General features: G+C 50.0%; 1 protein-coding gene across 1 annotated transcript; it reads left to right on the top strand.

Moving 5' to 3' along the window:
• The first annotated feature begins 1,062 nt into the window (after positions 1-1,062).
• On the top strand, positions 1,063-13,581 carry ANKRD60 (ankyrin repeat domain 60). The gene is made up of 5 exons (XM_040248773.1): positions 1,063-1,417; positions 6,091-6,221; positions 7,904-8,069; positions 10,997-11,330; positions 12,838-13,581. The coding sequence occupies exons 1-4, from the start codon at positions 1,063-1,065 to the stop codon at positions 11,299-11,301; spliced, it is 957 nt and encodes a 318-aa protein (XP_040104707.1). The 3' UTR covers positions 11,302-11,330; positions 12,838-13,581.
• Positions 13,582-13,803: the final 222 nt, after the last annotated feature.

Below are 13,803 nucleotides of genomic sequence, written 5' to 3'. Positions count from 1 at the left end.
CCAGTTAAAAGATTTCTTTTTTTAATGACTGTCACTTCTCGGCAAAAAGTATGTTTAAAGCTCACATTTTATTCTTCTTTTGTAACAACTGAGATTTTTTTCTAAGATTGTTCATGTTTCCCTTGCTGTTCTCTTCTGTAGGTTTCTCAACAGTTTAGGTCTTTACATGTTAGTTCATAGATGCAGCGTTGAATGTCTGTGATCTGACTGGCACTCAGCCTCCTCTGGCAGTATAACGGAAAAGCACAAGCTGGTTTCTCACCAACAGGGCTGCTTTGAAAGGCATCTCAGCAACAGAACTGTCTCACACCGTCCCTAAGTGGACGTGTCCCTCACTGTCCTTCTCGGGTTTTCTTTGGCACTTTCTCACTCCAAGAATCCCAGAGCGTTTTCAGCACTGATGGATTTCAGTGCAGATTTGCAAATTTGGGGGAAGGTCCATCTCCCACTTCCAGGGTAGCCCAGTATCTTTTATTTCCCCCCACCCCTCACTGTCAGGTTGGGTCCAGATCTGCTTGAAAGGAGTCATATTTCTGCAATGTTGCCTTTTTCATTCATGCTCAAAATGCGATTTTAAAGTGTGACTAAAGACTGCACTTTACAACTCTCCATAGACGATGCACGCAGAGATGATTTAGAGCGTTATTCAGGCATAATTCCTACAGGTAGTTGGCCCCGAATTGTGCAATGAGTGTATTTTAAACAGACGAGGAGAAGAGGCCACAGTTTTCCCGCTTAAAGGACCTGATGTTCAGCTGGGAAGGGGAGCTGGGGGTGTGGTGCGGGGGCGCACGCCTCGTGGCGATGCCTCTGTATTGATCTCAGTAAATCTCCCCACTGTTTTAGAAGCGCCCGTGCCCATTCCCCTTATTCAAGAAGCTGCACCAGGTCCACGTGAAGCCCGCTTTGGTTAACTGCAACCCTTCGGCCCACCGCGGGGAGTGGGGGTGGGGGGTGTCACCTGTCGGGGGAGGGGTGGGGGCGCCGGTGACGCGCGACCACTTCGTGGAGCCGGGATGACGCGCAAGACGGGCCCAAGCGGCTGGGGCTGGGCGGCGGGCCATGAGGAGGGGGGCGGCGGAGGCAGCGACGCCGCTGGGGGGCACCATTCGCCCCGACCCCGCTGCGGCCTGGCCGCCCACGCGGGGGGCGGACTCGGCCGGCCCGCGGCCCCACTCCCCACAGCTCCGGGCCCGCACCCGCGGCCGGAATCACGTCGGGGACCCGCAGGCCGTGAACCAGGCGACTGACGTGGTCCCGGATGTCTTCGCCATGAGAGTGCTGCTGGAAGATTCCGGGGAGATGTTCCGAGTGACAAACTGCCGCAGCAACATGACGGTGCGGGAGCTCAAAGAGGAGCTGGACCTAACAGCCGGTATTCCCTTCAACCTGCAGCGGCTGCAGTACCTGGACCAAGGTGGCCCCTGCCCGACCCCTTTCCTGGCCAAGTGTACTCCTCTGAACCCCGGCTGCCAAGTCCCCTCTGAACCTACAATGGGACAAGGGAAGCCCGCCCAGACGCGTACCCCCAGATGGGCCAAAACAAATCCCACACCATGAAACTCCAGGGGGAAAAGCCAACCCTGGCCACCTAGGGTCTTCCCAATTCCAGAAAAGCCAGGTTCATGTTAGACCTCAGATCTTCAGGCAAACCCTGTCCACAGCAAGACCCTGATCTGTAGCAAATTCTCCAATCTCAAAGCCAGCTGTCTAGTCCATCCTGCCAACCTGAGACAACCCCGTCCAGGTCAGAGCCCCCAGTCCCAAAGCAGACACTGCCCACCCCCCTAGGACCTTCAGACACCCAGACCCTCAGATTGCCATGTCTCTCTTCATCAGGGACCCAAGTCCCAAAGCCAGCAGTGCCACACAAGACCTCAAGCCTGAAACGTTTGTCCTCAGCAGACCCCACAAACCTGCTTATGTCAGGCCCCCATATGGAGGCAAACCTCTAGTGTCTGTGCTACGCTGTGGGACACCAGGACCCCCAATCCGCCATCAAGTTGTATCCATGCAAGGACCCCAAGCCCAGAACAAGCCTGCCCAAAACTTACCCCAAATCTCCAGGGTTACCATGACTACTTCAGAACCCTGGATTCTTTGGCAAAGTGTCCACACACGGACACTAGAGCTTGGAACAAGCCCTGCTCACTTCAGGGCCCTCAAGCCAAGAACCAGTCTGCCCAAGACTGAACCCCTTAATCCCCAGACTAACCAAGTGACCGTGAGAACCCCGAATCCTCCAGCAACCATGTAGACTCCAGGACACTAGAGCCTTAAACAAACGCTGTGAGCCTCAGAACCCACATCTCTCCACAAACCATACTCATGTTTGAACCTCAAATACAATCCCCAAGTGACCCCCTCCTCACAACAGAAACCTGAATCCCAGAGCAGATGGGCTCAATTCTGAGTCCCTCCTCTCCGCCTAACCAATCACACATCTGAACCCCACACCGTGTCAGACCCCAAAATGAACTCTGCCCACATCTGACAGCTCACTGTGAGCACAACAGAAGCCCAGGCCAAGAGTCTTCAGAAGAGCTCCAAGGCATGAGACAGATTCCGCCCAAAACTAAAGTCCAGTGTACCCATATCTGAACCCCAAACCTCCATGGAAATCATGTTTGCACTCAGGTTTAAGCCAGCCATATGCGTGTAAGGAAGCCAAAGCTCAAAACAAGCCTTGCCTACATGAGCACCCCCCAGACTTAAAGCAAACTCTGCTTGTGTTTGAAACCCAAATCCCACATCAGCCTCAGTCACATTTAAACCCCAAGTTCAAGACCAAACCCTGCCTATATTAGGACTCCAAATCTCATAGCAGAACCTGTCGCCACTGAGACACCCGAATCCCATGGCAGACCTGTCCAGTTCCTCATCCCTATGTTATCCAGGACCCTCAAATGCCAAAACAAATCCTTCCCACAGAAGGACTCTACATCCCAGAACAGATCCTTCCCACACCAGGACCTCCAGGCAGAGCGCAAACCTTGCCTCCATCAGAACCCCAAATCTCAAACCCTGTCCACATTTGAATCCCAAATACTGGCACTGACCCAGTCCATATCAGGACCTTAAATCTGAAGCGGCCTCCTTGTCCATGTCAGGAGCTCAAAGCTAGCCCAACCAGAATCAGAATCCAGCACCCAAAGCTCACTGTGACTGACTCAGGACTCCAAGGTTCCCTGTCCAGATAAACCCCACATGGGAGACATCCAGTGGAGAGTGAGGGCCCAGAGCACATCCTCTCCCCCGAGGGTCTCCTTCCCTCAGCACATGGGTCTGGTTGTCCCCATCCCATCCCTATGATATTTAGAATATGAGAGCAGGATCAAAGCCCCCCAGCCTCCACCATCTCCCCACCTGCTTGAAATCAATGCAAAAACAAAGGTAGAAAATAACTCTCTGGGCTGCTGCACAGAGAAAGTGAACAGCCGGTGGCGCAGAGAGACTGCAGTTATACTGCAGGGGCCGTGAAGCAATAGAGATGAAGACTTGAAGCAGCCTGTCTCCCTGAGCTCCAAGCTCCCAGACATTGCCCTTCTGGGGCTCAGTTTCCTGATTTGCAAACCACAGCCCCATTAGCTCCGGAATCCTCAGTGCTGTTTCCTCCTTCAGGCAAAAACGACTCCAGAAACTCAGAATGCATACTGAAGACCAAAGTCCTTTCCTTTGCCCTCTTGGAAATTGGTTAAGCATTTTTCATGATGTATTTGCTTTGCTAGAGCAGTATTTGGAAGACGCTTAAGAGCCTTTTCGAGATTTTATGTGGAAAGAAATGTACCTGGATTTAATGTGTTAAAAGTGAAGTGAGCTATGGAAGTACTTAGAGTTCCAAAGCAAGTAATTCAAGAATTATGTGTCCTGAACTGCAGATGTCTGACACCGCTCCTGTTAATTTATTTTCACCCATGAGCTATGCCGAGCGATACATTCAAGAAAGCTAAGAGGGAAAGAAAGAGACGAAGTGGCTTAACACTGATGTCACAATCCTGTTAGTCAGCAAGCACTTAGCAACTGTTAGAAGCTTGACCTCTCTTGCGGTTGCTGTCCTTACTGTTGACGGCAAACAAGAAAGAGAGAAGGTATACCACGATGATGGAAGAAATTTGGGCTTCTGCCAATAAATAATCAGTCTGATGCCTCTTTACCCACCTCAAAGGTTGCCAGGGAGGATCAAATGAGATAATGTTTGTGAAAACCTTGAAAGACTTAACTCTAAAAGGGGGTGAAGCGTTCTCCTGGAGGCGGGTCGCCTTCCCACGTCTGTTGTCAACTCTAATAATTTATTTAGGTGGTGATAATTAGTGTTTGTCTAAGCCGAAGGCAGTTGCTGCCTGCCTGTAAAAGGAGAATGTGCTCTGATTTTCTCTAAGAGCTGTTTAGCTGGTGTGAATTGTGCTCTTGTTTTTCTCGGAGAAACACAGCCTTGCTCCAGTTTTTTCAAAGTTGTTAGGAAGTCATTGAGTTGTCTTACTTAAACTAATTAGTGATTATCCTCAGTGTGAGAACCACAAATAAGACCCTAATTAACAGATTTGCTAACCGCTATTCCATGTTTCTATCCACCAACTGGAGTTGCTGGGAACCAAAGGGTGCCAACAAAGTCTAGAGTGAGTGGCAAAGGGCATCGAGGAGAGGCAGGGCTGGTTGGAGTCCTGGTGTTGCTGTTCACTGGCCATGTGAGCCTCCATCTGCTTTTGCGGCAAATGGACCAGCCACCCCTGGCTTGTCGTGAGGATTAAAGAATGTGGGTGCTGAGTACTGGCACTTAGTAATCAGTCAATCATGAAACCAAAAATGCTCACAAATTCTACTCGGAATAATGATAATCCACCCTGGGCAGAGTTGAGACATTCCATTCTTAGGTCTGCTTATTGGAAAAAGCAGATTAATCCTTCAGCTAGATTACAGGTGGCCAGGTAGGAAGATGTGTGTGTGTATTTCCAAAGGTAAACTGAAATCAACTTCATTTTCTTAAAATGTTCTACAGTCCTATTCTACTAATTCTGACCATCTTCCCCCAAGAGTATGAGTAAGGGACAGTTTTGGGTGATGACACATAGACAGGATATTCTTCCACACCAAGTCCAAATTATGGTGGGGACTGACATGGAGATGCTCATATTACCATAGGGTCTCCACTGGGGCAATTTCGTCCCCCTGGAAGCCATCTGGCAATGTCTAGAGACATTTCAGTGGTCACACCTAGCTGAGTGGGCTGCTGCCACCTTGGGGGTAGAGGCCAGGAATGCTGTAAAGACCCTGCAATGTCCAGGAAGACCACACAGCAGATAGTCATTCGGCCCCAAGGGTCACGAGTGCAGAGGTTGAGAAATGCTGCCATAGGCTATAATTTGAAATATCCAACAATCGTTTCTCATTATTACCTCTTTAAGCTAACTGATGACAAGATTAACCAGAATCAATATTTTAGTTTAAAGGTATATAACTTGTATAACCACTTGTATTACCTGTCTGTAATGTACAGTTACTTCAAGTAGTTCTACTTAGAGTTGGCCTCCTGAAATGACTTTTGTTCACTTCATGTATTTTTCGTGTGTGATGGGTCAAGTTATAATTGGGCTTCCCAGGTGGCGCTAGTGGTAAAGAACCTGCCTGTCCATGCAAGAGACATAAGAGGTGTGGTTTGATCCCTGGGTTGGGAAGATCCCCTTGCAGAAGGGCATGGCAATCCACTCCAGCATTCTTGCCTGGAGAATCCCATGAACAGAGGAGCCTGGCAGGCTACAGTCCGTAGGGTGGCAAAAAGTCGGACATTACTGAAGCGACTTGGCATGCACACACTCAAGTTATAATTACAGAATTTTATGATCTATTACTTTTTTTTTGGTGGGGGAAGGTTTGGCTTCTCTTTGAGTTAAGCCAAATTAATTTTCTAAAAAATATCAGCTACCACAAACAGATATACATGGTTTTATCAAATGAGACTAGTGCTCAAGTGTCTCAAAGTATTTTTGTGATACCCAAATATCACAAATAAGATAATCTCTTAACTAAACCAGTGTAACAATTTATCTTTAATGCCTGATTTTTCTTTTTAAAGATAAAAATTATTCCCCATAGGAATTTTGATGGATGATGCTACGCTGAAGTTCCACGACGTTATTCCTGGTGGAATTATTTCATTATGTATCTGGCACTATGATGGATGGACGGAACTGGTTTTGGCGGCTGTGGAAGGGGATCCCAGTAAGGTGTTTTCATGCTTCTTTAAATGGATATTATACTTCATGAAGCAACTGTAGATTGTGTGTGTATGTGTGTAGGGGGAAGTTGCTTGTTCTTTACTGTGAATATTTATTGAAAGTTGCAGAGTAGAGAGAATAACGACGACTTGTCATCATGATCAAATCATGTGTTTCCATTTGCTGTTTGGCTTTGCGGTTTCTCCCTGTCCACGGACTTGTGATTTGTAACCCAGTCACTCCACCCCGAAAGGAACCAGGGCAGCCCTTTTCCTATTCACGTGTATATTTGCATGTGTTCTAAGTCTCTTCAGTCGTGTCCGACTCTTTGCCACCCCATGGACTGTAGCCCACCTGGCTCCTCTGTCCATGGGATTCGCCAGGCAAGGGTACTGGAGTGGGTTGCCATTCTTTTCTCCAGGGGAGCTTCCCGACCCAGGGATCGAACCTGGGTCTCCTGCATTGCAAGCAAATTCTTTACCACTAGCACCACAAGTATATTTGGTAAAGTTGAAAACCTAATTTAACAGCAGAGGACGCCAGATAAGTTGGAACTGTGTGGTTCAGAGCGTTCGTCGCTGCAAAAAAAAATAAGTCCCGAGGGTCTGCCCCCACCTGACAGGGAGAGACTTGGAAACACAGAAGCCCTAACCCTTGGCCAGGGCTTGAGCAGGGCTCTGGTATGGGGCGGGGGGCAGGCGGGGGTGGGAGTAAGGCAGGAGGAGGAAATGTCTACCCAAAAGTGAAGGTGAATCGCTCAGACACGGGGTGAGTGCACGTTCTTTGTGGAAAATAAATTCGGATGAGCAGCGAGGAACTTGTGGAGGAGAGTTTACTTCTGGCTGGGATGCCGATGGCGGGGTGGTTGAGATGAGGTTCTGGGGAGCGGTGGTGGTTCTAGGAAGTCAGGGCCGACCCAGCAACCCTGCTGCCCTGGAGCAAGAGCCTTAACTCTCTTGTTGCTTCTCTGCGTTTCTCCCCCTCCTCTGCCTTCCCTGGATTCCTCTTGGGCTGTGTCCATTCTGGGTTCTCTGACTCTTGTTCTGAATGTGGGGTGAGTCCTCCCCAACTTGTCTTGGGCCAGAACTGTCATCACCCCCCTGCATCAGGGACTGGGTTCCTCTCTGTTGGAACCGTAGCCTTCCTCTGGGGCTCAGAACTTTAATTCTCCCTGAGAAGATTATGTCCCAGGGCTGTTATTCACCTGAGAGCAGAGTTCAGAGTGTCCCAAACGTTAAGGGAGACAATGGGCCTAAGAATAGACCGGAAGGCCAGGGTTCATCAACTCTCCCTAGGAGTGCGTGCTCCCTTGGAGTGGGGGGGGGTGTTCGGTGTTGGCGGGGGTCTTCCTTCAGGGCTGCAGCCCCCTTCCTCTGGACACCCAGAAAAGCTATTTTTCTCTCTTCAAAACACGGACAGGAAGAATTTCCTGCCTCCCAAGCCTGTCTGGTGGTAAATTTGTGTTTCCTGGACGTGCAGAGAGAGATACCCCTGGCTGGTTTCCAGCTTCTCCCTCCCCTAGGGGCTGCTGCCACCCCCACCCCCCCCACAACCCGGCCTGTCCCATCCACCTCCTGCACGTGGCATCCAAGCTGACTTCCCCACCAGGGTGTCCCGGGACCCACCAGCCAGGTGCCTCTGTGTTCCTGAAGTCACTGAGACTCACGTGTGTAACTGTGTGTCTCATCCAGCTGGCTTGCCTCGGTGTTGCCGAAGACACTTTCTACCGAACTGCAAATTCGGGGCGTTTTGACGACAGGCAGTGGAAGAAGTGGATTTCCCAGAGAGCGTTTGTGGCCTTGTATGTTGCCTCACACAGGGGTCACTCGGAGGCTGTGCAGTACCTTCTAGAACACGGTAAATCTCATAGCGGCTGGGTGTGTTCACGTGGCTGGTGTTCAGTCACTAAGTCATGTCTGACTCTTTGCAACCTCATGGACTGCAGTACGCCAGGCTTCCCTGTCCTTCACCATCTCGCAGAGTCAGCTCAAACTCATGTCCATTGAGGGGCTTTCCTGGTGCCTCAGACGGTAAAGCGTCTGTCTGCAATGCAGGAGACCTGGGCTCGATCCCTGAGTTGGGAAGATCCCCTGGAGAAGGAAATGGCAACCCACTCCAGTATTCTTGCCCGGAAAATCCCATGGGCAGAGGAGCCTGGTAGGCAACGGTCTATGGGGTCGCAAAGAATCGGACACGACTGAGCGGATCAGCTTCTTCTTCATGTCCACTGATTATGTTCAAGAGTAGGGGTCTTTTGCAGGCAAGGGGGACACAGTGGCTTGTCCTGCTGGTTCGCTCAGTAGTAGTTTCCTGGACCTAAGTTTGTCAACCACCAATTAAGGTCCCCATTGGGCCACCCGGTCACTGTCTGAGGGGGTTGAGGACATGCTAACTAAGGCCAAGAGAGGCTATATTGCCTCTCCTGGCCAGGGCTCAGGAAGTCAGAATTTTTCAGGACACCAAGTCAGGGCTTCCTGGTTCATAGTGTCCAACCAGATCCCGCTGGGGATATTCCCAACCCATCCTGTTATTTCCTCCCCACCTCGGGTCCCTTTTCTGCCCAAGGAGTCTAGCCCCATGCTGACATCCCTCCCTTGGTGGCTGGCAAGCTGGCCAGTCTCCTTTCTCCAAGCCTTTGAATTATTTGTCCCACACCCTTGTTTTCATCTCTCCTCCACCAAAGAGCAATTACTCTCTCTGTCCACAGACACAGAAGCCTTAGCCTGGCTTGTCTCCCAATTAAAGGGCTTTGCCTGAGGAGTTCTTTGGGAGTACGTTTTATCTTTCCTGGATATAGAGTGTTTTGGGGAAAAGAGGTCTGGGATTGAGGTGCAGACCATTCAAAAACATGAGAAAACCATGTCAGACATCCCAGGCCACCAGCTTCCTCCAGAAAAAGCACATAGTATTTGATCACTGGTTTCCCAGGTGGTTCAGTGATAAAAGAACCTGCCTGCCAATGCAGGAGGTGCCTGTTTGATCCCTGGGTCTGGAAGATCCCCTGGAAAAGGGAATGACAACCCATTCCAGTATTCTTGTCTGGAGACTCCCAGGGAAGAGGAGCCTGGTGGATTACAATCCTTGGGGTTGCACGGAGTCAGACATGACTGAGCATGCACACACTACTTGGGGCTCAGGAGGGGGCTTCATCTGAGGATCTCCCACATCAACTTGGCTCCAGATTGGACCCCCTCTTCCCAGCCTTTGGCCTTGATCCCAGGCTCTCTGTGCTATTTCCCCCACTTTCACCAACCAACCTGGGAAAACATCTCCAATGCTTGGGCAGGATGACAGGCCATGTGTCTGTGATGGGTAGGGGTTTTTGTGACAGTCCTCCCCTCTTTCTGCACTTCTCCTGTTGTAGTATGAAATATGGGCTTTTCACGGCCCAGCAGTCCTTTAAGCTCATAAAAAGTCATTTTGACTCTGATGGAACTGTGATGTATTTGAAAGCACCAGTTAAAAAATTACAGCCGGCTTGGCAAAGTTTTCTGTCCTTTGCAGACAGTAGCTGTAAAGAGGTGCCAGGGCCAAGGCAGGGTGTTGTAAGAACCCATTTAAAACTTTACCTCACTGACCAGTCATAGCTCATAAAAACTGGCTACCGAAATGTCAGCTGCGTGTAATTGAATTGCCTTGTTCTCTCTGTCATGGTGTTTGTTACCCAGAATTTGATTCAATTCAACAAGTCTATATTGGACACCTGTCATTAGCCCACCCATCTGTGGGAGGCAGTGAGGGATTCAAGCCAAGTGAAGTCTGTCCGTGAGTCACGCTGCTCAGCCTCTGACATCTTCCAGAGGCCTGTCTTCTCCAGGCATCGCCCAGGCTACGTGCCGGGGATGAAAACAGCAATGATCAAAACAAGCGTGTTTTCTGCCCATGTGGAGTTTATGAAGGGAAGTCAGCAAATTATTACAAATAATTAATTCCATGCATGGTCAGTCGTGCGTAGACTGTTCTGGAGACGCAGAACATCTATTGAACAAAATGCAGGGGCTCCCTAGACGGCTCAGTGGTAAAGAACCATCCTACCAACACAGGTAGATGTAAGAGATGTGGGTTCAATCGTTGGGTTGGGAAGATCCCCTGGAGGAGGGCGTGGCAACCCACTCCAGTATTCTTGCCTGGAGAATCTCAGGGACAGTGGAGCCTGGCGGGGTACAGTCTGTGGGGTCACAAAGAGTCAGATGTGACTAAACTGTGCACAGGGGGATTCTTGGGGAGGAGGACTAAGGAGCGTTTTCCTGAGGAAGTGAATGAAACCTCAAGAAACATAGAGTTACCCCAAGGGGGGAGGGGAAGGGATGAGAGTGTTTTTAGCAAAGGAAACAGCATGTGCAAAGATCCTGAGGCAAGGTAAGGGAGTAGGTGTGTTGAAAGGATAAAGCTAGAGGGCTGGTGTAAGTGAAGCATGGAGTGGTGGGGGAGGAAGATCGCTGAGTGGGAGGTGGGGTGGGTAATACCGGAGTGATAAGGCGAGGTGGGTAGGACAGAGCAGTGAAGACCCAGAACATCGCCCCAAGGATTTGAGTGAGGATTGTAGAAAGGTCTTTGCGACAAGAGGAGCCTGAGGGTGAAGCAGGGCTGGATGCTGGGTAGGGGGGATACAGGAGTGACCCCTTCATGGCACTGGGTACCAGGGTGGGGAGCAGTTATTCATTCTCCCAACCGTTCCTTTCCAAACCTCGGCCCCTCCCCGTGAGTCTCTTCTTGAACAGGTTTCTGAAGGTTGGCTCTGGCCAGCAGGGTGGCCCTCCCTGAGCCACTCTTTTATTTCCCAGGTGCCAACTGTCAGGGAAGATCCCCCGTGGGCAGGACGCCTCTGCATGTGGCTGCAGCCATGAGCCGGCTGGACTGTATCAGCCTCCTGCTCAACTATGGGGCCTCCATCAACGACAAGGATGCCAAGGGGGAGACGCCCATGTCCATCGCCCGCCGCCTGAACCGTACCCAGAGCGAGCGACGGATGTTCCTCTTCTACTGGCTGGTGAAGATGGGGACTAAGGACCCACTGGACCCTGTGGTGAACAAGGCTTTTCAGAGAGTCAAGTCCGGGTTCGGCACCAAGAAGGAGAGCAAAGTGTAGGAACGTTTGCATGTTGACGCTGATTCGAGGTAACTTTCCCGAGTTCAGGTCCACGGTGAACAGTGGCCGTGGTGAGCAGAAATTCAGGGAAACATGGCAATTAATCTGAATCAGGGACGAAATGATCTGTCCTGTTTGCAAATGACGTGCGGAGAATATTGATAGAAGTGGGTGACTTTGTGTTCATTTCCTAACCCATTATGGACCTAACAGACTCCCACGCCAGCCTTTAATTTCGAGCTATTTGTTCATTATACCCAGGAACGCTGCTTGGGGTGATGGGGACCAATTACCTCCTCTCCCGTCCGGACACCATCTAATGCATCTGCCTAACAGGGGTAATGGACACAATGAGAGTAGTTCTTGTTGTTATGATACAAAACCAGGGAGGGCAGTTGTTGCCGGGTGGTGGGCAGTGTCACCTGTGAATTCCAGCTTGTTAAATTCATGGAACAAAATGCTCCCTGAGCTCGCAATGTTCCAGAGGTTTTCCTGAGCCTTCCTGGAGGGGTCTGCTGTCTGAGTCAGAGGTAGGGTTGGGGTGGGAAGCTAGGCCGGCCAGAAGACATCCGAGCTTGGTTGCCCACAAGGGGCACATGGTTCCTCTTGGTGAAAGGGGGTGAGTTGACATTGGATTTAAAGGAGACCAGTGCAAAAGATGACGATAGCTCGTAAAGAAGAGAGTTTGAACTGGCAGCTTCTTTTTGTCCTCTTGTCCCATCCCCAAAGGTCCAAGCACCCTCCTCCCCTACACTAGCTTTCTCCTGTCCTTCTAGAACTGGGGGAGCTCCAGCACCCTTACTAGGGGGCAGCATTCATGCTGGGCTCTGGGCTCGACAGCCCACGAAAGCTGCCATGTGAGTGATGAGCTGGGTGTGGGAGACCAGACGGAGGGGTGAGGACTGGAGCAGACTGACGTGTACCACCCCCCCCCCTCAACCTTGCCTGAAGAAGATGCTGCCATTCAGCTCCAGCAGTAAGTGAGCCAAAGGCAGCTAGGGCTTTCCAGAGCCAGGAACCCGGCTTTTTAATCTAAATCCTAATTTTTAAGTGTTGGCTTGAATTATCCCCTGGAGAAAGGAAAGGCTACCCACTCCAGTATCCTGGCCTAGAGAATTCCATGGACTGTATAATCCATGGGGTTCCAAAGAGTCGGACATGACTGAGTGACTTTCATTTTCTTTTCTTTTGAATTATTTTAAGAGCAGCATAAGGTACAAAAGGAGAAGAAGATTCGAGGCCATGGATGGGCCTGCCAAGTGTCATCAAACTAACTTGTTTCACGTGGGAGATGGGTGGACACAGGCTACGACTCCCTGGACTGCTCCCTGGCTCTGAAACCTCAGGGCGGGAATGGCCACGGCTGTTCCTGGGCGGTGCTGTCCACCCTCGCACCCACAACCACACGTGTTTCTCTGAAGCCCTGAATCCCGACACAGCTTCCTGGGCCAGTCTGTGTGGCAGCAGTCCCTCTACTGTTGCAGTTCTGTTATGTGCTTTTGCAGATTTTTTTTTTCTTTTTTTTTTTGGTTTCAGACCTGAACTTAGTCGTTTTCCAAGGAACCCTGGATCTGAAGTTCTGATTTTTAAGGAGCTGGAAAATGGCACTGCATCCCAGCCGCCCTTCTCTCCAACTTACATCCCAAGAACTGGAACTGCATTCAGCTTTTACATCAATGGGCCGCATTTCCTGCTGTCTTTGCAAGGAAGATCCGTGTTGATGATGTGGCTTTACGCTTGGTGGACGTGACTGGACCCAGCTCAGCAATCTGTTTGACAAATAATAGTCGGGGAAAAAGAAAATACAGCTCGGCATCAACTATGTCAAAACAGAGATCTTGTTTTTGGCAGATGTTCCTCAAAGTCAATAGGCAGATATTAAATAGCCTCACCCAGTGGGGTCAGTTCATTTAGCTAATGAGGTGTGTTGGCAGGGGGACCTGGGCACCCTTTTAACTTAACAAGGGGTGTGACTCACAGTCATGGGTTTTCCGGGAGTTTTGCTCTCCTGTCTTTATTGTTAGGAGAGTCACCTGCCTGACACTTGTCCCCAAAACTTTGGAGGGAAGCCCTCTGTCTTCATCGCCCCCAGTTCAGCTGAACACTTGGCCAGGAGCTGAGCAAGTTCCAAACTGTGATGACATTTTGCTTGGTCAGTGGCAGGGCCATTAAAACACTTCTGTAGGTCCTGGGGACTCTTCCTTTCAGACCATCTTAACATCCGAGCTGTTCTAGTCAAATAAGCTTGCATTGCCTTGTCAATAAAATTTGTCCACAGCCTCAGAAGAGTTGATTTGCAATTGGTTGCAATCATGTTATACTTTGCAGATAATTTTATTCAACATTTGAAGTTTTGTGGGGTCATACTTTGGAGCCAACAGAATTTTTTTTTTTTTAAAGGAGTTGATCTCAAACATTTGTATAGGATCCTGAAATCCTTTTAGGCCCAAGGTATTGAGGGTAGTCTTTAGTGGTGGTCTGCTTTTGCCCAGGTGGGCCTCA

The sequence above is a fragment of the Oryx dammah genome, unplaced genomic scaffold, assembly GCF_014754425.2.
Source record: "Oryx dammah isolate SB20612 unplaced genomic scaffold, SCBI_Odam_1.1 HiC_scaffold_10, whole genome shotgun sequence".
Lineage (NCBI taxonomy): Eukaryota > Metazoa > Chordata > Mammalia > Artiodactyla > Bovidae > Oryx > Oryx dammah.
Note: the sequence above shows the minus strand (reverse complement) of the source record. Positions and strands in the feature narration are given on the sequence as shown.